At 38.3% G+C, this 24,173-nt stretch overlaps 1 protein-coding gene across 2 annotated transcripts in view; it reads left to right on the forward strand.

Annotated features, from left to right (window-relative positions):
• efna4 (ephrin A4) overlaps positions 1 to 23,730 on the forward strand; it is a 46,682-nt gene extending 22,952 nt beyond the window's left edge. The window contains exons 2-5 of one of the 2 annotated variants that reach the window (XM_077526378.1): positions 7,136 to 7,434; positions 11,146 to 11,214; positions 19,600 to 19,626; positions 21,149 to 23,730. In XM_077526378.1, coding sequence (XP_077382504.1) covers positions 7,136 to 7,434; positions 11,146 to 11,214; positions 19,600 to 19,626; positions 21,149 to 21,237 — 484 coding nt within the window. In that variant the 3' untranslated portion in view covers positions 21,238 to 23,730. The remainder of the gene's footprint in view (positions 1 to 7,135; positions 7,435 to 11,145; positions 11,215 to 19,599; positions 19,627 to 21,148) is intronic. The other variant, XM_077526379.1, reaches the window with a different exon arrangement.
• Positions 23,731 to 24,173: the final 443 nt, after the last annotated feature.

The following is a 24,173-nucleotide window of genomic DNA, read 5'->3' on the forward strand; positions in this document are numbered from 1 at the left end:
GATGGTGAACTTCAACTGGGAGAGGCATAAATGCCTTGAAGCCATTTTTTATTTTTTTTTTAGTGTTCGTTCACTAAATGCTAATTTTGCTGCTTGTGAAATGAGTTGGCATACAACACTCGCATCCAAAATTTTGACTCAGCCTGGTCATTCGTTATAGTAATTCCCATCCGCCATAGTTAAGTGATACCTCAGCCAAGGCTCAGTGACCACAGTGAGGCCATTCTGTTGAGTTAAAGCTCGAGTTGGTCCGTCCCTCCCCCTCCTGCTGAGTTTGACCACGGCGCAAGTGTCGGCGCCACCGAGTCTTGTGCGCCTCCCGCCGTCCCCGCGCAAGCTTTAACTTTAGCACATATGCACGAAATGCAGCCTTTGCCTGCTTTTTTCACTGTGGAATATTTTTAACCAGCGTGTTTATGGCGGCCGGCTGGTGCTCAGCATGCGTGATAGGGATGATGCGTTTGACTATCTGTTCTGTATTCCTCACGCCATGTTGTGGGGTTGTTGCTCTTTTTAATTATTCTCTTGTATTAACGGATCAAAGCTGTCCGCCACAGTAGAACTTCTGCACATCATTAGAATGGCGCACACACGCTCGCCGTTACCACCGCTGTGTGTGCGCATAGTAACACTGACACGCTGCGAGCATGCCTATGATGCTCCAGTTGGCCTTTTGCGAAGAACCGAGTACAGTGAAGCCTTGATATTTGCAGGGATTTTGGAAGTGAGTCCTTATTAGGGATGTAACGATATCCAAACATCACGATACGATAATTATCACGATATTGTGGGGGTGTTGGCGATATTTAAAAAAAGATCACATTATTGTAAAAAGAGTTTATACTAAAAAATAAAGAACAGTATTGTGCTTTTGTACATAACAGCAATGCATAAACCACCTACAATCGCTAATAATATTGAGGCACTTACTTGGTAATGCAAGCACACATTGATGGATTCACAAGCAAATTAGGTTCCCCTTCATCTGACAATTAGCATAGATTTTAAACATAGAAGGCCAAAACATCCCTAATGAAAATTAAATTGCACTAATAAACTAGCCACTAGAGGGTGCTAGAACTGCACAAATGGAAATCAACCTGACTTTTTTTTTAATAAATGTGTTCCTTTTAAATATTGTGAACATGACGACGACGATGTCGCCGTTTTAAGATCGCAATATCACTATATTGCCCTTATCGTGACATCCCTAGTCCTTATATGGACAATTAAGTCTTCAATGAACCGAACATGAATGTTTTTGGAATTCTAGAAGGCAAAACAATGTTCACGATGTTTAAATGCAACACATCTGTTAAAAAACTCGGTTTGATTTCTATTTCTGCAGTTCTAGTGCCCTCTGGTGGCTAGTTTTTTAGTGCAATTTAATTTTCATTAGGGATGTTTTGTCCCTTCTATGTTTAAAATCTGTACTGTCAGATGATGGGGAATGAAATATGCCTTTGAAGCAAGTCAAATATCAAATATTTAAATAAACCAAATATTTAAATATCCCCAACCTCTCCACAATATCGTGATAATTATCGTATCGCGAGCTTCATATCGTGACAATATAATATCGTGACGTTTGGATATCGTTACATCCCTACTTGATAATAAAACCAATTTTTCATGGTACCAAAGAATTTATAACAGGTTCCGCTGTAATTTGTTTGTCATAATGAATATATGCTCCTAAATTTAACATTTTAATGTGTTTTTAGTGTGACAACCAAATGTCATATTTTCTTTTTATTTTTTTATCAATGGCTTTCAATTGTGCAATATTTAAAACTTTTATTTATCCACAACTCATTTCCAAATTCCATATTATGGGTCCTGTTCAATCAAGACATAAAAATGATAATTTTATTTTAAGTCCATTCACTTTGTACAGGCTTATCATTTAAATCAATTTTATTTTGACTTTCAATTAAAACTCTTGATAAATGGTCGAAGGCTGCATTGTGCAGTCTCACCTACTTCAAATCGTGTTATTTTACTTTACTTTGCACCACAATTAAGTGTTGTTTTGCTTTCCAGTCCTTTCATTTGACTTTCACTTCCCGCAATTTCCTCCTCTGTGGGTCTCCAGTGAACCGATGCACCATAATACCGCTGCCTCGCCATCGTGAGCAAGGCCACGCTGAGCAACAAGGCATGATTGGGACATGAAAGTGGAAACACCTATTGCAAAACACTACGAAATCCCAGCAGCATGGTAACAACATGGCGGCCATATGTCATGTGACCAGCAGTTGACCAATCACAGCATAGTAGCTCTGCAACAGAGTTGGCCAAACTCTCTCTCAATCTACGGCTCTGAATTTACAGTAAATAGCAACCTGAAATTTGGCTCAGTTAGGATTTGATAGAAAAATTTTGCGTCTGTTTTTGCTACGATACTTCAGATTACTCTGTAATAAGATAGCTGGGAATATTTTCAGAGTGCCCATTCATGTTGCAGAATAAAAGTTTTGTGTTCAACTAGAAGCTTAGATTTCACACTGAACAAGTTTGGGCAGTCTAAAGTGAGACAAGATAAGCATTTGTTTTGTTTGTTTTGTTGGTGGTTTGTTTGGCCATGAGATGTTTTTAATGTAAAATATGTGCCTTGGCTCATTAAAGCTTGGGAACCGCTGCACTAGACCACCAAACCACCAGAGGAAAATTTTATTTTAAATTAAATTAAGCGGGGAAATTGTGCTTGGTCAGTCTACTCATCACAAATCTGGTTTGAAAATGTCAGTTTTGAGTTACAATTTCATTTGGACATGAAACAAAAAGTCGGGGACATGTACAAGATGATGTTCTGCCACCAAACCACACACACGGTTCCACCCATGATGCCACTGTGCTGTCACCACGCTGGGGGCTGCCTGGCAGGTAGGAGCCGAGTGTAATTAGGGCGCTCGCGAACCTACCAGACTCTGGAGGGGGAGAAAGATGGCTGACAGGTTGACAACGCTAGAGCATGTTGTCGCTGTAATTGCTGGCATGCATATGAGCGGGCCTTAATTCAGCGGTAAGAATAAACAGTTCAGTTGTATTTTAGCCCAATTACATTTCATCTTGAAGAACTGTTTATGCGAGTACAATTTCCATTGTACTTTTTAGGAATCAAACCTCGATTTTCGTTTTTGATGAACACTTTGAGGACCTCTGGAGTGCTTGAGAGATGAGCATGTGTTCAGCAAAGCAGGCAAGCTGTGTTTGCCCTCCTTTCCTCAAGTCCTCAGTCGTCCGCCTCCTCCCGTTCCACACGCTCGTTCCTCCTCGCTGACTCCCCTGCGCCGCTTTCCCTCGCTCCTCCGCTCTGTCACCCCTCTATAAAGGCTCCCACTGACAGACCTGACCCTTCATGAGCCGCATCCGGACCCTCTCTGTTTTATTATTTTTATTCTTTTTCACCCTTGTGTTCCCCGCGCAAAGAGAAGACTAATTAAAGTCTTCCACTTGGTTGTTTCGCCTTCTGTCTGATAGTCTGCACTCGGAGACTCTCTGGGGTCACTAATTAAAACGCTTAACTTTCTTTTGATTTTTATTTTTTTTTATTATTACCTGTTGTTTCAACTCACTTGTATTTTGCCTTCCTAATTAGAGGTAGTTGCATTCATTTAGACTTTTTCGCATGTGGTGAAAATGTCGTCCAGACTTTAAATTGGCCGGAGGTGTGAATGTGAGGTCTGTTTTATGTGGACTGAGATTGACATGTGAATAAGGCCTGGGTCTGTCCTTGATCCAAAAACAGTATAGAAAATAGATGGATGGGTTGTTTTTTTTTTTTATGCTTGGCAGTGTTGGTAATCACATGCAAATCAATTTATTTACTGATACTGCTTTGTACCGGAGGGTGCAATTTATTCAGGATACAGGGTTTGAGAAACGATGTCCTTGCTGGACAGCCCAAAACAGTAACTCGTGAGACACTGTCACTGTCTCTGTTGTTGATAATTTTACAGGTTTTATGTTGAGTTTTTTAAGTCGCATAGAAATCAATGAAGTTACTTTCAGTGAATGGAGTGAGGTTCCATAGGTTGAGTCAAAACGTGTGCACGCCCATTTATGCTCCCTTGTAATGTGTCTTCCAGGTTATAAAATAGTGATCAATAAGTTGCATGGAAGTGAATAAAGATATCACTTTGAGTGAATGGAGTGAGGTTCCACAGGTTGAGTTCACATCTGTGCGTGCCCATCTATGCTCCCTCGTAATATGTCTTCCAAGTTACAAAACTGATCATTATTTTTACAAGTCGCATAGAAATGAATGAAAGTATCATTTTCAATAAATGGAGTGAGGTTCCACACATCGAGTCAACACCTGTGCATGCCCATCTATGCTCCCTCATAATGTGTCTTCCAGGTGAAAAAAATGATCAGTTTTCTTGGTTAGATGAAAATGAATGAAGCTATCATTTTCAGTAAATTGAGTGAGGTTCCACAGGTTGAGTCAACAACTGTGCATGCCCATCTATGCTCCCTTGCAATGTGTCTTCCAGGTTATAAAATAGTGATCAGTAAGTTGCATGGAAGTGAATGAAGCTATCGCTTTCAGTGAATGGAGTGCGGTTCCACAAGTTGAGTTAACACCTGTGCATGCCCATCTATGCTCCCTCATAATATGTCTTCCAAGTTACAAAACTGATAATGATTTTATAAGTTGCATAGAAATGAATGTAGCTATCATATTCAGTGAATGGAGTGAGGTTCCACAGGTTGAGTCAACAACTGTGCATGCTCATCTATGCTCTCTTGTAATGTGTCTTCCAGGTTATAAAATTATGGCCAATGTTTTAAGTCGCAGGGAAATGACCGAAGCTATTGTTCTCAGTGAACGGAGTGAGGTTCCATACTCCACAAACTAAGTTAATATTTGGGGTGGGGGTTTTTTTCTTCTTCTCTGGGTCAGTATTTTTTTTTTTTAGGTAGCTGGGTACAGATCACTTCTCCAAGAATCCTACCTATTGCAACATTTTTGTTTTTTTGTTTGTTTTTTATTATTATTAACTCGGAGCCCCACCGTTCCTGGCTTAAAGTGTCAACCACATTACCTCATCCTTCACCATGACTCTTCCCATTTCTAGGCCTTTTCCTGTTTCTGTTTTTCACGCTCAGCCTTTATTATTCCTCGCCGACTTCCCTCTGCTTCCTTCTGCCTCGCCTCCGTCTCGGCCCTTATTAGATTATACACGGGTAACTCTTTAATATACTGTAGCTGACAGGAAGCCAGGAATCGACGCTCTACATTATGCACCTCTTCTGTTCTAATGACGCCGACTTGTCCACGGGTTGTTATTATGCCGAAAGCCAGTCAACCTCGACAGAAGGTTTGCTCTTGCATGCCAATCATGTCTGTGCGTACACTTGCGTCTGTGCTTATCTGCACGGTACAGGTGGAAGCAAGTAATACAGTTGTTTTTTTGTCTTTTTTTTGGGTACTTGAACTCCTCTCAATGGTCTTAATTAGCATTGATGTGTGTTTTAGCGTCACTTTCCTGCCACTTTGGTAATTCTAAAATATTGCCTTCCAACACCAAAAAAAAAGCCATCACTGAACCGGAGGCAGTAACATTCCACGAGGCATTTAGGAATCCCTGAATACCCTTTATCTGCTTAATTGCTTTCTCTTTCCATTCAGTCTCCTATTACACTGTGTAAGTGTCTCAGCAAAGCCTCAGTCCATTGTGCCAGTTCTTAACCGACCTTTTGCAGACTTGAGGGATCATTCCTCCACGGCGCAGCCAAAAGTCCCTATTGATTTTAAGTGATATGCGGCACAAGAGCGAGGAGGGGAGCCTCGGCTGCGATTCAAATTGCTACACGTTCCTTTCCAGCGCTTGACCGCTTACAATTTCCAAATCGTCTCCCATTGGACTTTTAGGGATAATGGGTCTGTGCCAAAGCAAGAGCCCTATTGATTTTAAATTGCGTCGAGCCCCATCCATAACATTTGGAGGGTAAGATTCAGATGGATGTGCGCTCTCCTGGGCACACAACATGATCTTGAAAAGTATGGCATTATCTCTCTTGTCAAAACAAGAACCCTGTTGATTTCAAATGTCACATTATAATAGGTTGAATCATAAACACTCATTAAGTGGGATTTTGATATGTGAGGCGGGACTCAACTGGTGGGCGCTAGGCAAAGCACAAGAGAAAAATTAAGAAAAGCGCGTTAAACCCTGCTAAGGTAACTTTAGCGAGGCTAATTAATATTTTTTTTAAGTCCTAAGAGTCACGTGGTGCCAAAAGTGCAGCACCATGAGAACATATAAGAACATATTTTTGACACTGCTAAAGCTAAGTTTTGCTAGGCTCAATATCTTTTGAGGCTTATCATACAGCAGTCTGACACAAAAAATAAAAAATATTTTTGACACTAACAAAGCAAAGTAGTTCAACTAGGCAAATGAATAGTTTTTAGATTTGTGATGCTCCTTGTGAAAAAGCGCAGCAGCATGAGAACAAGAATATAATTTTAACGCTGCTAAGCTAACTTTTGCTAGGCCCAATAATTTGGGTCTTATGAGGCTTATTGTACTAAAAGTACAGTCTGACAAAAAAATAAAAATAAAAGTATTTTTGACACTACTAAAGTACTTGAACTAGGCAAATACATCGTTTTTAGATCTTGTGTGAAGGTTCCAGCTGCTTGAGGAAAAACTAAGGAAAAAATATTTACCCCTGCTAGGCTGAAATTTACTTTGGCAAATTTTGTAAAACTACAATTTTTTTTTTATTTTTTTTATTTTTTTTTTTAAAAAGCCTCATTAGCCTTAGCATTAGCATGAAACTTGTTGGATATGAAATGAAGAAATCTAAGGTGCTTAGGGTAGTGCCAGTGGTTGAATTCCTTGTTCGACTTGGGGCAGAAATTAGTAATTGACTTGTTTTTAGAAGGGCAGGAGAATCATTACTGTAGCTGACCGTCTTAAGAGAGCATACTAGTTGAGACTCAAGAGTGCGCCTATCTAGGTAGCTAGCTAGCTAGTAACTACCTTTTCCTTGGATGCTTACACCAAAGTACTGCTCAACATTTTGCCTCAGTTGTACTTGAACTTGAATTAAATGCATCGACGCAAATCCCAACCATTAATAACTATCTGTATCTTGTTTTTGTCATTCTTTCTTTCAGGTTAACAGCAGGCGAACTGACAATCCAGGTGAACCTGAACGACTACCTGGATTTCTACTGCCCTTACTACCCCAGCAAGCAGATGCTGGGCCCCAGGCAGCCGGAGACGCTGGCCCTCTACCTGACGGAGGAGGCCGCCTTCCAGGGCTGCGTGGAGACGACGGCAGCCATCAAGCGGTGGGAATGCAACACCCCCTTCGCGCCGTTTGGCTCGGTGCGCTTCTCAGAGAAGATCCAAAGATTCACCCCTTTCTCGCTGGGATTTGAGTTTCTGCCAGGGCGCCACTACTATTATAGCTGTGAGTACGATGCGTGTGTGTGACTGTGCGTGGGCACTGATCCAAGAGACATGAAGGCTTGCCATTGTTTAGAATCACTTTGAGTCGTGCTGATCCATTCAAGAAAATATGCCATGCTTGAATAACCTGTAATGCTTTTTACAGGCTATTGTTAAGTTTCTCAATCATGTTTTTTTTTTTTACTTGAGGAACTACATTCGTTATTTATTTAAAGATTTATTTCCTATTATATTATTAAAATTATTACAGTAGCCATTGGACAAGTTAACATTATTTTCTGTTATTTATCGTCTGAAACACTTAAACAGTGAATAGTGGTCAGTAGTTTCCCCCTGAAAATTTGTAAACACTGAACAATAAATGTGAAGGGATTCGCTGTAATCTATAAACAAAAGTTTGACTATTCTTAACTGTCAGACAAGTGTAAAAAGCAGTTAGAGTAACCCCTGTAAAATAAAACCTGACGGATTCTCAACCTGAACTTTGGCGCTACATTTGGACATAATCAAGCTCACTGGTAGTGTACATTCTGTTCTCCCCTTGATATTATTATCAACTTGGCCATTTCGTACTTGGCAGCAAGGACAGAGAGGCTCATGTTGCTTTTCCATCACTGATAATTTGTGGGGAAAAAAACAAAAACCTATCTTTCTGCACAACAGAAAAAAGCACTAATCTGATAAATTAGCCATCCATCCATCCATTTTCTTGACCGCACAAGGGTCACGGGGGGTGCTGGAGCCTATCTCAGCTGGCTCTGGGCAGGAGGCGGGGTACATCCTGGACGGGTTGCCAGCCAATTGCAGGGCACTGATAAATTATCCAAAAAGTAAATTGAATTCTAACATCTTATTAGGTTCATAGATAGTGTCTTCCATCCACCTGTGCACTTCCACCATGCCTCAACAGAAAAGAATGGCAGATAGAGGACATCTTGGCAGCTTTTTTTTTTTTTTTGTTCCATTCCTTTTTAAGATGACTTGTGTCAGTGCGAGCAAGAGAAGTGGGTGGACATGAGACAAGGCAGGGAATGAAAGGAGTGAAGAGAATACATGGTGTGCAACAGTGACACGCTGTAGCGCACAGTGAGAGGCTGAGGGGCCGCAAAGTGTCTGAGGAACAACTTGAAGATCAATACAGGCAGACTGCTCAAGCTAACAAATGGCAAAGGTCGGAGTGCTTGAAAATTGGTATTTTTACGGCTGCAAAGGCAGCATACAAGCGCACTTTCGGCTCACTTGTAAGGCATTTATTTTCTAAGGGTACCGTTGTAAGATTAGTCTAACTTCCATCACAGCCAATCGTGATCCAGCATACCACCCAGGGCTGGACTGGCCATCTGGCATACAGGGCAGATGCCCGATAGGCTGAGTTCTTTTTGTGTTGATGTTGTGCTATTATTAATTTCCTCCATTTTACCCGAGTACTGGCAAGCACTTCAGGGTGTACCATGCACCCTAACCCTACTGCCCAGAGCCAGCTGGGATAGGCTCCAGCATCCCCGCAACCCTTGTGCCGAATAAGCGGTTAAGAAAATGGATGGATTACCCCGAGAAACTGGCCCACAATTTAGAGGGAGCGGCCCATTAATCCATATAGACAGCAAACGTCAACATCAGTGGCAGAGCTACGTGTTAGCCAGAGGTGCTCAGGAGTCAAGTCGGGCCAGACCAGTGAGCCCAAGTCAAAAATGCCAGGGCCTGTTTGTTTGTTTGTTTGTTTGTTTGTTTGTTTCTACTCCTCTACGTTCTCCGGCGTCAACCCACAAGGAGCCTTGTTGCTAATGCTACTCATACTAGCTACTCTTCTGCTAACGTGCTTTGGAAGGAGCAGCATGAGCAGGAAAATATGCTAATAAATGTGTTTTTCAGCAAATACTTGAAGTTTTACAGTAAAAAATGTGAGTAAGTGAATGATAAGTCGGTTTACAGTACTGAATAAAGATGTAGCTGCTACATTAGCAACTGTATGCTTGTTACTTGTGATCAAAAGGGTAGTGTTGTATTAACATTTTACATGAAATTAGTGGTTGATTTATTTTTTTCATGTAGCACTTCTGTGACAGTTAATGTAAAAAAAAAAAAAAAAAAAAAAGACTGTACAATGGAGGGAGAGCAAACAAAAGCAAGGGACGGACAGGAGAAAGGGAAAGCATCTTTACATAAATTACTGTAGTGTGGTGTAGTACGCCTGACAATGGAGCTTTGTTGGAGTATGAAAGCGAGGCTCCACATTCATGTATATTATGTACACACACACAATCTGTAGTCTATTGTGTTTGTTCACTTCAGAGAAAAGCAACAATAGAAAGTCGCCCCCCCCCCTAAAACCCCTACCCATTCTCCGGGTCGGACCACTTTGGGATGCGAGTGTTTGTGTTTGGTCAACATGAGTGATAAAGTTGGTCCAAATATGCGTCTCTTGTGTTTAGTGCGCGCCACTGGACAGACTATAAAGGCATTAGACAACAATAGTGTTACATACACTAATTCCATTAGTTGCTTGAGTCTGAGCCCGGCTCAGCTCGTCTGCTCCCACACACTGTGGCGCTCACAGGCCGACAATTCTGGCTCATCACTCACAAGTAACCATGTAAAATTCGGGCCAGTTGGGGCAACACCCACTTGACAGCCTGTCAAAAGTTAGACCTTCAAAATAAAAGCAGGCAGTTTAATAAAAGTTTCAACACACTTTTGTCTTGTTATTGAGTGTGACCGTTGCAGAAGCCACAAGTCTGGTGAAACTGGTAGCTTTTATTTTGAAGGTCTAACTTTTGACAGGGTGTAACTCTAATATCATCTTAGTGTTTCAGAGCAGACTGGCAAGTTAATTGCTTTAAGTTGTTCATAAAAGCTCGCATTGTTGAATTCGCCTTACTGACAGGACAAAATTAGACAAAAACAGCACAAAACGTGAGCGTATGAAAACCAAGATTCCACTAGATGTCAAAATAAAAATAGCTTAACCTTTTTGTTTTGTTGTTTGTTTGTTTGTTTGTTTTTTACACATTTTAAACCTTGAATTCTAATGACATGATAAATGTCCTTAGTTGTATTTAGTTCTACATAAAGTCAAGTTAGCATCCACTTTTTGGCCACTTCATTAGGTACACTGCACCATCTATTTATATATAATCAATGTAAATTAGATTTAAACCACTAAATTAATACTTTTTGATAGTCTGAGGCTTGAGACAGAAAATTTGATACTTCCCTTCTATTCATATTGTCAGGTATACCTAAAGTGTGTGGTTGGTGCTTAGAAAAGAAAATACTGTGTCTGTATTATTACATGTCGTACCCTGTTATTTAATATAATACTGATACAAAAATAGACAGTTGCTCACACAGACTGCTCCGCTGCCTATTGCTGTTGTGAATTATTCAGTTTGCACGCGTGTTAGTGTCATATGAGAGATGCCAAAGATTTTTTTTTTCTCTCCTTTTATGCTTCACTTGTGGAGTTAAAGGTGATAAACTCTTGGGAAAACCATCCATGGGATGGATTTGAATATGTTTGTATTTAGCTGTCAAAACATAATTGCTAGTCAAATAACACATGATTTTAGTGGCACAATTCAAATGCAGGCACTACCGATACAAAATCGAGGGTTGTCCCACTCTCTGGCGTGATGCGTTCAATGACTGGAGGGAATTTTCATTAGCATCTTGCACTGAAGTCCTTCTCTCTCTCTTCCTTGTTGTGGCTCAGCTCTGCCTGCAGATGAAGGGCCGCCGCTGCCGTGTATGAAGCTGCGCGTCACCGTGTGCTGCGAGACCGGTGAGTGCGCGCCTCTTTTCATCAGCTACCGCCTTTCATCGTTCTTTCGTTCACTCTGAACCCTCGCTCCCCTCCTTCCTCCCTCCCCTCTTTTACCGCCACCTCAGCCTTTCATATTTCTACTATCAGGGCTCTTTTTCATGCAACTGTTGCCCTCATTTCCCCATTATCAGTCCTACTGTTTGATTTACTCATGCCTTTTTTTCCCTTTTTTTTTAATCAATGGAATACAGTGATACCTCGACTTACAAGTGATCCAGAGTTTTTGGTCGATTGTTTGAGTTACTGGGAAAAAATGTCAGGCTCTTCTTTATTGCCGTTCAGAGGTAAAGTTTAAACAAAGCACGAATGCATTTGTTGTTGTTTTTTAACGAAATCATAACTTGTGAAATTTTACTTCCTTACAAAGTTCAAATGTATATTTACAACAACCGCATACTCTAGCTTTACTTTAGGATAGTCTGCTTAGCTTAATGCTAACACAAAATACAAAACATCACAGCACCAGTTCTAACTCTCACTTTGAATTCTCTAAATGAGGCAACTCTTAGTTGAAGTTTTCTGTAAAACTTACACAAGGCAAAATACAGTCAAATATTATACATTTAAACACCAAAATGTTCAATCAAACCATATCATTTCACATAACAAATGTTTGCCAGCTTGAAGCTGATTGGCTAATGGAAACTAGCATAGATGCTACACATCATAATAAACCTTCAAAACTGTTACTTTCACACCCACGGAGCAGCAACAAACAAACGATGTATTACAACAACACTTAAGGCATGTGTTATCTCTGCTCTGTGGTAACAACTTTTTTTTTTTAACTTTATTTCAAACAAATTTTAAAATGCCAATAAAACAAAAGAGCATAATTTGACAGTTGTGTCAAAACAAACGACAAACAGACATTTCAGCAAGTTATTCCACAAAACAAGTATGAAATAGTTTAGCGTATTTGCGGACCTTCTATTTCTCTCCTTGCTCTAAATTACACTGCAATCCTTCCAGTTGAAGTTGTGCAACTCTGAATCCAGATTTGCCTGTATACTTAGAAAAATCTGTGAAATAGTGCGCAAAACCCGTAATTGGATTCCCCCCCTCCACTATTAGCTGTCACCATCGTTGCCCTGCTCTCTGTCTCCCAGTGTGAAATTCTCAGACTTGATCTAATCCAGAGCCCGCCTGGAGTAATGTTAGTCTTCCAGTCCACTGAGCTGCCCCTTCGGGTCCCAAGTCTTGCTGTGGGAATCCCTGTGCCACTTGTTCATATGTGTGTGTGTGTGATGGACCCCTTTGCGTGTCGTTTGGTGATCTAATTTGGATGTGTGTGTATATCCGAGACGTCTGTCCCAGTTCCCATCCCAGTGTTATCTGCAGGGGGCTCCTCATCCCGGGCTGGACCAGGGAGACCGGGAGCAAAGTTCACTAAATCTGTATTACTCATCAAAGGGGTGGAAAAAAATAGAAGTTTGGAATAGTCTCCTGGTGTTTATCAGGGGTATTTATTAGCGAAAAAGGGCATGATTTATAATAATGAACCTGCTATTCATTCATTAGTGTTATCTCAGTGTGTCCTGTGAGCTTATGGAGCAGAAATGATGAACTAAATACACTCACCGCAAGGCTCATTAGGTAGACCTGCACTTACTCGTATCAGGATCTTCCAATACTGTACCAGAGATCTAATTTTCAGCTTTTTCTGTGGTCGTAGTTTACCTTGAGAGCTGTTTCCATTTTCAATACTTGCTTTTCAGCTATAAAATAAGCAATTGTACTCATAATATAAAAAATGTTGAACAGGTTTGACAGTCATTTTACTTCATTTTTTAATTTTTAATTTATTAATTTTAAAAGTTTGTTTTTATTCTTTCTCAAGTATTTGTATTTAAATTTACAGTGGTGCCTTAAGATACCTGTTCCAAACTCCCAATGTAGAATGTAAAGAGCTAAGCAGTTTGTGTATTGTGGCTCCTTTTGGCGTGTGCGACTTAGCCACTGATGGTGTAATACAGCCATGCAGACCAAAATGAAGAAGAGCTTCAAAACTACTGTGACTGACTCAGTAAGCTGCAGTTTTTAATTTTAAACGTATTAGGGGAAGAAATAGGTCATTTTTATTCTTCCCCAAAAGTCTTGGTGGGGAAAAAAAACAAAAAAAACACACACAAAAAAGTGGTTTGGCTACCCAAGGAAATTATGTATTTATTTATTTATTATTACTATTATTATTGTTATTGTTGTTATTATTATTATTATTATTATTGTTATAAGTTATTGTTGTTATTATTATTATCATATATAATATATATTATATTTATTAGGGGTGTTAAAAATAAATAAATTCAGCAATATATCGCGATACTACAGCACGCAATTCTCGAATCGATTCAATAGGCAGCCGAATCGATTTTTTAACATCCATTTTTGATGACAAAATATTCAACAAAACGTCTAACTTTCACACCTTAAGCATGGAAGAATGTTATATTAATGGAACATTAAGCCTTAATATTTTATTTCAATGCTTTTATAACATGAAAAAGGTTACAACCTGTTTGTTAAATACAGTGGCTCACAGTTATAACACTGAAGTTTGAGATCAATAAATAATACATTTTCATACAAATCTTACAGTGTATATGTACAAGTTTACTGAATGGTATTTTCTAAATTGAGTGAAAAAAAAATCGTAACAATCGACTTGTAAATTCATATCGGGATTAATCGGTATCGAATCGAATTGTGACCTATGAATCGTGATACGGATCGAATCGTCGGGTACGAGGCAATTCACACCCCTAATATTTATTATTATTATTATTATTATTATTATTATTATTATTATTATATCATATACCTGTATATTATAATTTATTATAATTAAAATGTATATTAAAATATTGGGGGGGAAAAATCACTAAAAAGGTGAAAGTATGCGGGGTCCATTGCATTTTAATTTACTTTTATTTACATTTTATGTTTTGTTTTTTGTTTTATTTACATATGTACAATGTATCTGTAGATCTATATTAAAAAAAACGTTTTACTTGTACCTTATTTCCTATTAATATTTGATGAATCCATTGTGACATTTGGCACTGTAATGTGATTGTAATACTGGATTGGCTTTTGAGGGTGTACCTAATGAACTGTCCATTTAGCGTGCATCAGATCACGCACACTTGAAGTGAATCTCCCACTTTTGCTCTTTTTTTTTCTCTCTCTCATCCTGTCCCTTTAACCAAAACGAATCCTGACTAAATTTGCCGCTTCCCGTCTCCCTTTCTTTCCCTCTCTTCCGCTCGTCTGTCGTTCCTCAAGTGGCACTAATCCTCCCCTTCCCTCTGTCTCATGCGCTCTCTTCCCCTCTCCTCCCTCACGCCTTTTTTTTTTTTTTTTATGATCTTTCGCTAGCAGAGCAAAACTAATCTGGGCGCGTCCGTCCGCGCCGGAGTTCCTCCCGACTCCGCCCTTCGTGTCGTATGCACTCCCTAAGACACTTCCCTCGCTTGTTGGGCCGCCATGCTTGATGTAAAGACGACTCGATACTGCAATACTAAAGTATTGTCGATGGGGTGAGAGAGAGCGAGAGGAGTGTAAAAGATGGACGAGCAAGGGGAGGAAGGAGAGTCGGATGTTCATTAGGTGCTGTGGTGACATTCCCAGCTCAAACTCTCCCTCCTGGCTCTTTCCTTGTTGGTGTATGTGTGTGTCCCATAGTAACAGAAGCACTTGTCCTCCAACTCCCCTGAAACGCGTTTTTCCCGTGATTAACAGACAATTCCATGCAGGGATGCTCTGTTGTGGGCAATCATCATCATCTTTCTCACACACACACGCACACACACACTTGGTGGGTTTGAAGGGCGGCCACGGTGACATTGCTCCAAGGTCACTCAGCCTCTCTGTATTCTCTCCTGCGTGCACACCTGTGTGTTTATGGACTTAATTTAACGCAAAAACACACAACATATTGGACAGGAGTGAGTCAGGAGGCTCCGAATGACATTGTGTGCCTGTGTTGTTAATTGCCTCCATCCTCGAGTACTTAATACTAGTGGAGTGTATTTAAAGCTGGAGGTCCAAATCCCCACTGTAGTGCCAATGTACAGAACCTGTTCAAATTTGGACACGCTTTCTCTTTCCACAGCATGAGAAGGTATGTCCAATTTTGTTTTGCGCATACAGAAAAGCAAAATAACCCATTAGTCAGGTGAAAAATATGTGTTGACGAAATCAGAAGCTAGCGCTGTTTGCTTGCTGCTAAACTGCAAATCCAACAAAACTTAATGCTGCTCTGCTTGGCAGGGTTGTAATAGTTTGGTATTTTTCATTATAGTTATATTAATTTGTTTTTCTTAGTTTTTAATTAGTTATAGTTCGTTTTTATTTTATTTTGAGTTTTTTTTTTTTTTTTTAAATTCAGTGAGCTTTTTAAGCAAGTTTGCTAGTTTTTTTTTTTTTGGGGGGGGGGGCTCCATTTTAGTTTGCCTTTTTGCTTTAGTATTAGTGTTTCTTTTTTTATATATGGAATATTTGGAAAGTGTAAGACGTATAGAAAAATAGCTCAAGTATTGTGTAATTAAATAAATGTGAATTCTTCTACGGATGGACAATAATATTGAAATACGTTTGAAATGAACCCCGAAAGATCACCATTGTATTAATTACATAATTATTGGTAGGCATGTATTTCTGAGGAACTATTTACAATCTTTCTTTGCTCGTCCTAAGTCGCATTTTCAGCATGCGGACAACTTGCGTGTACTTACCAAGCAGCCAAATAGTTTGCGTCAGCTAATGATGAAATATTAAAAGTTTGTTGTACACTCGGTGTTGTCAGTGTTTATATGTTATGTCAGGTCCAAAAAGGACCTCTTTATTTTATTTATTACTAAAATAATTTTGCAAATATTACTGTTAATAATGTAATTAAGTATTGTCAAAACCGAGCAAGTTTGTTGACAGCTGCATATTATAACTTGGAAAGTAACTTGTTCACTTATAAAATCAAGTAAATAATAATGAGTAAAGTAACTAAATAGCTTTTTCAAGGTACTCTCTCGCCCAAATATGGTCTCATTTCACAGGAAAAGCAGCAACTAACAAGCTGTTTTGTCAACCAGGCAGGTGAACAACCATTTGGTATGCAGGACGGTCATTCACCAGCCACGCTGGGCAACATCAGTCCGACTATGACCAACCTGGGGACATAAATAGCGAGACTCCACACTTGAAAATTGCAGCTACTCTCGAAATATGTGTACAAGCAATTTCAAAAGTCAAATTTGCGTAATATCTTGTGCAGCTCTGACTGTAGATGTGATTTTACCGCTGGTGTGTTGTTGAGGTGGATTTCATGCATCTGCATATTTTAATGGCGCCCGCCTCACATTGACAGAATCTATTCACATCTGAGGACATCCACTTTCACACATTTGGCCGTGACATGTCAGAATTGTCACTCGTGGTACGAATGGAGCCTTTCGGTAGAGTTTCTGGTGAGATTTTTTTATTTTTTTTTCCCCCCCGTCACCACTGGCACGAATGAAGCCCGAGAAGGCGCTTGAGCCCGGGTTGCATCAGACAACAACTCCATCGCCCTCACTTACCTCCTTTCGCCGTCAACTTCTTCCCCTAAAAACTCCTGTTTTGTTTCGTCGCCTTCCTGCTGCGAGAAGCCATTAAGGAGCGACTTTCCTTTCGCTCTAATTGATTCCTTTTCTCTTTTCCCAATCTCCTCCCTTCTTTTCCTGTCATCCTCCCGCTGTGAGCGCCGTCTTTTTCACTTTGCACAGCTTTTTTTGGGGGGGGGGAAATGTCTTACATCACTGCCTTTCTTTTCACCCCACCCAGCAATCACGAATACCTTTGGACCCTTTGAACTGGAAACACGCACACACAAACATATCAGCCCAGCTTTGCCGACCGAATCACCTTTTTTTATTTTTATTTTATTTATTTCTTTATTTTTTGTTTTGTTTTGTATGTCGATTTCTTAAGACGTTATTGTCGTCTTTTTTTTTGTTTGTTTTGTTTTGTTTTTTTAATGGCGCGCGACGCATCGTCTGTTAGCATTAGCTGCCACGTTTATAAAATGGCGGCGTCCTCTGAGCTGGAATGGTGGAACAGTGCGGCACAGTGCTTTTCCACACGCGCGCACGCACACGCGCGAGCACACGCTTAGCCACGGTGGTGCCGCACGTTCCAGACTGCAGTGCAGGAAAAAGGAGCAGAGACACCACCGCCGAAGTCGCCATTTTGTGGTGAGGCTCGTCGCCACCGCCGCTATTGTGAGCGAGCACTTTTTTTTTTTTTTTTGTACAATTAGTCGGATCACAACACGAGTGTCGTGCACACACGAGTAAACACGAGGTATTTTATATACTGGTTTGCAACGCAAGCTTTGTGGAGTTGCATATTAGACTGTTTTGTTAAAATATATTTTTCAGTAGCCAAATTTATAATTGACCATAAAGTGAATATTGTATAGATGTATTATGTTCTCTGTAGTTGCTGCAATGTCATATGTTGACATAAAAAAATTCCTTTTAACGTCACTAATTGTAGTTCTATAATTTTTTACAGTATTGCGTTACTAGCAATCAATTTTTTAATTAATTTCCTAATTTTATATATTTCTATATTTATGCAAGCGGTATAGAAAATGAATGAATATATTATTTACACTTGTGTATCATATACCAATATGATTTATTTAATGTATTTAATTATAATTTATAATTTAATTTAATTATTTATTATATTTATATTTATTTATATATTATTATTATTTTATTTAATATTAATAGTATTTATTACGTTTGTTTTTGATGATCAATTTACCATGTTTACATACTGCTTTTTCTAACAAAATATATTATTTAAATTTAACAGGAACTAGATTTTTTCTTTTTCTTATTTTCTGGAATATTTTATTACATTCCCCGCATGTGATTGGCTAGAAGAAATCACATGCTTCTACTGCGTTTACATATACATTAATCTTGACATTTAATTTAAAAATTTCAAGCTCTTCAATTATTTTACATAATAATTTTGATGTACATATGTATTTATTTTTGGAGTTGTCCATTTTCACTGTTCATCCCTATGAACATGTACTGTATATATTTTTTTATGTTTACTAAATAAAAATTGACCTATTTGAAAATTCAGCTTTTTCAAAACAATTGGATTTTAACCTTCTTTTTTTTAAATCACAATATAATAAATATAATACAAAATAAAACATTCCAAAATAATTTGTCATACAAAAATGGAGGTTTTCAACAAAACCCTTCAGTCGTGCTTTTCTTCTTTTTTTTTCTTTGATATGATTTATCTCAGACACACACGCAGCGTACCAGGCCAAGTCCCAGCATGCTATTTAATGCCTCGTTAACCCCAAGATGGCCGTTAGTTGTAGACAATCAGCCGAGTAATTTTGAGCGACAGTCGATGCTCGCAGGTGTCGCGCGCGCACGCGCTCGCATAATACAGACGTCGGATGTTTAATGAAGAATCCCAACGCGTTACTCGGCCTCATCAGCGCCGTCGCCGGGGGGCGCGGACAGGTGGCGCTGTTTGTGTAAAAACATCAATGTACTGCTCTAGGTGTGTTCTTGTATTTCTAGGCTTGCCATCATAACTGTTAGCGTGTTTGTGAGTTAGCGTCCTTTCACTTGTGGACTTGTTTTTGTTTGTTTGGCACAAGCTTTGATATCTCTACTTTTGTTTGTGGCGACATTTTGCATGCACGTGTCCTGTCTGGCTGTCATTAAATAGTTTTTAAATGCCTCCTCCTTTCAAGCAACAGCATCCTTCCATAATTTCCTTTTAGCGCACCCCCCGCTGGCAAAGTGTCGGCTAGACTCTTCTCCCGCTCTCCTTCCCAGGTTCCGTCCCCTTTTCTCTCCGTCTGACCTTCCTAAAGTTCTTTTCTTCCGCCCTCGTTGGCGCTTTCAAGCTCTGTCCACTTCTTGGTCTCGCTCTGTCATTTTGAATTTTCGCCCGTTTTCTTTTCTTTTTTTTTTCCACCTCCTTTTTCATTTCCTGTATCCTCTCTGTCTGTATATAATCCCCATCACTGTAACGCTTCCTAATTTCCATAACACTTCTCCTTTTCCTGTTGTTTCTCCTTCCTTTCTTCCCGACCTTTAAGAGAATTTGCTGAGAATGGCTTAAGGTTTTAACAAAAGATAAATGTCTCCCTTTGCTCATTTGTCTGCCTCTTGCTGTTTTTACTTCTACCAGCTACACTACTTTTTTTTCTTTTTTTCTTTTTTTTTTGAGAGGGCGTTAAGCATGAAAACATGATGAATCAGCAACTTCTTTCTAAAGTTTTTCTCTTTCTCTTTTCCGTTCCCAATCTCACAGCATCCAAGGGCTCCAAACAAACTCAAGGTGAGATTGTTCACCGGTTTTCAGCACTCGTAGAATTGCAAAAATTCTCTAGTTGTTGTAATAAATAAGGGGGAAAAATTTTCGAACAGTTATAACAAGGAAGAAATGCATTAATTCATGAGAAGAAAGTCAGAATGTTGGAAGAAAAAATGCTTTTGGAAGAAACTAAGAAACAATAATTTATACATTTTTCAATACTGTAGTCCGAATATTAGAAGAAAATAAGATAAATAAATAAATATAATAATAAAAAAAAAGTCAAAATTACAAGGAAAAAAAACAAGAATTAAAAGTAATATTAAAAGGTAAAAACATTTTAGAAAAGTAAAAAAAAAAATCATTTTTTCAAATTAATTAATTTGATTAATAAATAATGTCATTATTTAATTAATTATTCAAGTATTTATTTAAAATGAAAGGGGGCAGAAAGAAATAAAAATTTTATATGCCCAATAACATTTGGTGGTTTGGCAAAAAAAAATGTATAAAACATAAATAAATAAAAGCGAGAGGGAGAGACATGAAAAACATGAGATTCAAATCAGAATACTACCTAGGGAAAAAATATTTGTAATATTAGGAGAAAAATCAAATTGATTTTAGAGAATATAGTCATAAGAAAAGCACATTTATAAGAATAAATGTGTTGTAAAAAAAAACAAAAAAAACAATTTGACTAAAAAAATAATCAGACATTTTAGAGAAATTTAGAAGTGGGGAAAAAAAAAACATTTATTTTCATGAAAAATATTGTATTACTAGTACTACCATAAAAAATGAACATATTTACAAGATCAAAGTTACATAATTACAAGAAATAAATCAGAGTACAAAAAAAGTGCATGCAATTGTGGCAAAGTAAGTCAGATTAAGACGAAAAAAACTGAAATATACAAGTATTAAATCAGAATATGACGAAAAATATTTTTTTCAATAAAGGTGGAATATGTTTTGGGAGGAAAAATACATGTTTGCATTAAAAGACATTTCATAATTTTATGAGATATGTGAGTAAATATTAATATTGGACCAAAAAATAAATAAATAAATCCAAAGCATTCAAATTTTTATTCTGACTTTTTTTCCCTTTGAGTAATATTAAACATTTTTAAAACGTGAGTATCCTTTTAACCTTAAAATGACAAATGACAAATATTGTTTTCCTTTGTGTCCTTTCTCCTAATATTCCAACTTGATTTACTTCAGATAAAATAAATTTCTTTTCAGCTTTTTTCTTTCTGCTTTTAACATTATAACTTTTTCTCGTGAAAATATAACTTCCCATTGTTTTGATATATGTTCTTGGTATTTTTATAAGATTTGATAGCCTAAAATATTGTCATAAATTATATTTTTTTTACTGACATTCCTTATCAAAAATCAATATTTCAATTTGGCTTAGGTACAATTTGGCCTCTGGATCTCTTTTCTATGCAAAGAAAACTTTTGAAATGAACAAAAGTCAAATCATGTCACAAGTTTCCCCACTCGAGTGACATTTGTTGTTTGTGTCCCCTCCCAGCAACGTCACCCCTGAGTCGAGGTTGCCCGTCGAGGGCGCCTTCGCTTGGCCTCCTCTTCGTCCTCCTCGCCGTCCTGCTGACCACCTGACCTCCTCGCACCTGTTCCCACTGAGATTGGGACACAGCCGGTGACCCTCGCCGTCCGTGCAAAGAGACGCGTTTGTCATTGCGCGCACACAAACATCCAGGTGCCACACACGGACACGCACACACTCAGGGACTAACCCCCACGATGTCACCCATCGAATCAGCTTCCATTGAACACTCACAGGCCACTTCATTAGGTACACTTGCACATTGGTACGCGGTGTGCATTCAAAAAAAATGTCACAAAAGTGGATGCAATGGCAGTCACTACATGTCACTGTCATAGATAGATGAGCAAAAATGTTATTTGTAGTAAATAAATCATTTTTGGACCAGTTAAAAATGGTATCGGCAGTTTTGTAACTGCTAACAAGATTTGAATATAACCTTGAGTGTCTGGTTAAAAAAATAATAATAATAATAATAATGTTACCGGTTTGTTGTTGTCCATCCAAAAGAGGTGACTTAAAATGTCCAAGTGAGGCGATGTGCAAAACAAATAATTTGAAAGCCTCTGATAGACTATATTTGTCAAAGTAGTTTAAAAATAAAGAAAAATGGGGTCATAGAGCTCATGTTTGTTTTTGTTTTTTAAACTGCAAACTACCCCTTTAAGTGAATTTTGATAACTTCCCATGGCACACAGCACACTTCCTGTCGCAATTCATCACTGGCATAGATATTGTAGTTGGACAAAAATGTATGATTTGCCGGAAATTTACTTTTTTTGGACCAATTAAGTCAAATTGCGTAATTTCCTGTGGCGCATACTGCCTCTCAATGCCATAGATAGACAAATAAAATACATGATTTGTTATGAATACATAATTTTCGGAACGGTTAAGTGATAGCGAGGAGTTTCCTGCAGCACTCATTTTATGGCCTCTCGTTGGCATTGGCAGAAAAACAATATTATTAATAATAATTTTGTTGCTACATGTCTGGCATAAATAATAAATTCATTATTTGTCGTGATGAAATAAAGACTAATAAAGTAAAACTGGATCATTTCCGGTGGTGTAAAGTGCACTGCATGTCACTGTATGGCACTGGCAAAGATAGATGAAATATAATAAATTAATTTTTCCTAAATTAATCATTTGATTATTCATTATTTCCTGCAACACTTGGTACACTGTCAGCATGATACATCACCAACATAGCTAGATGAATAAAAACTTCTTCTTTTTTTTAAATACAAATGTATTTTTAGTATAAAAAAAAATAATCACTGTCACAGAGATGCAATATTAATAATTCTATTTGTATTGTGGTTGCATTTTGCATCAACCAAGATGTTGCATCCATTATGAGTCATTTAATTGACAAGTTGTTTGTCACGGTGCCACATTTTTATTTTCGTCAATTAAATGTGTTTACTATAACTTCATCAATTTAATTGAACAGAGGACATGAGAGCTATTAGGGAATAATGAGGCAAGGCTGCTGCGCCCCCTACTGGGACCCAACTGGTTGTACTGGAATTGGACTGGGTTGACCACCCACCGCATTACAACGCTGATGTTTAATAATAATAGTTGGACCTTGGGCTGCTTTGTCCCGTTTGCTCGGGCGTCCTGCCGCGCGGCCTCTCCGGATCACAGGGCAAACGCACGCCAGAGGGATTGTGGGTAAACACAACACGAGGGATGATTTTGCTCCACTGAAGCGCACCACTGCAGATGATATGCACACATGCTCTTTTGTCTTTTTTTTTTTCTGTTTAAAAACAAGCTCTCGACACATTTTCGCTGATATGGTTAATAAGCCCTGCCAAAATACGCCTGATGTATCGTTTTCATAATAACTTCATGGTTTTCAGTTATTTAAATGTGGAAAAAGAAAATAAAAAAAAAGTCTTTACGCACAATCATTGTTTTATATTGTAGATAACTTTTAAATGGTTGTTGTTGTTTCTTATTTTGTACAAATGTAGTTTTGCAAGCCTAATTAATTGGCCATTTAATTTGTAGTTGATTCATTTATACTTTTTTAATGAAAAATACTTTTTTTAATTAAACATGCGATTTTTCAATGTTTTGTTACCTATAGTGCCATTTGTTTTATTTATACTAAATGTAAAAATAAGACAAATTCTCCAAATTATTATTTTTTAATTCATGTACTGTTTTTTTTTTTTATGTGTATATTTGGAATGTTTGATTGCATTTGGCTTTGTTCTATTTTTTTTATTTTTTTTTTAACTACATGTTGGCACTTATCAATTTGTTTCAAAACACTGTAAATTCCCATTCATTTTGTTGTATTTTTTGTTTTAATCATTTCTGTGATATAGAACATACTTATTTGTGTAATTTTGCTTCTTTTTGTATGTGAGTATTTCTAATGTTCCCTCCACGTTCACATTTTAGTGAAGAATGTAGCTTCTTCTGTGAAGAGACAACTGCAATCTGAGCCTATTTTATTTTTATTTTTTTTGTACTCTTTTCATTCGAATGTGGCGACAAAATAAATTTTGGAAACATTGGTGTAATGAATGTGTGATTAATCCAATCCGGCACATGTAGCTTCTAAGTAGGACACCCAAGATCCTCGAAATGAGGATTGTTTGAGGCCTGAGGTGACCTTGCGGTGTAAAAGGCACTTGTAATGCGAGTAAGCTGCCGGCGTATTGAGCCGAGGGTCTTTTATCCACGGGCCGGCCCTGGCCTGATAAGCCCCGGCTAGCCAATAGACTCTGTTTATTAATGGACCCTCCGGCTTTATTGCCAATAAACAAGTCACTGTATTTATCACGGGACTGCGCTCAGGAGTCGTTGTAAATATAAATGTGAGTCTCCAAATAAGCTATAAATGCATTTCCATTTATATGGGCCGTGTTGTAGACTGGCAAAAAGGCAGCGAGGCAATTTTCTGACTAACGGTGCTAATGCTGCTATTTCATGCTTGATGATGGCTCGTGATGACACGTTTGTC

Source organism: Festucalex cinctus, chromosome 7, assembly GCF_051991245.1.
Source record: "Festucalex cinctus isolate MCC-2025b chromosome 7, RoL_Fcin_1.0, whole genome shotgun sequence".
Classification (NCBI taxonomy): Eukaryota; Metazoa; Chordata; class Actinopteri; order Syngnathiformes; family Syngnathidae; genus Festucalex; species Festucalex cinctus.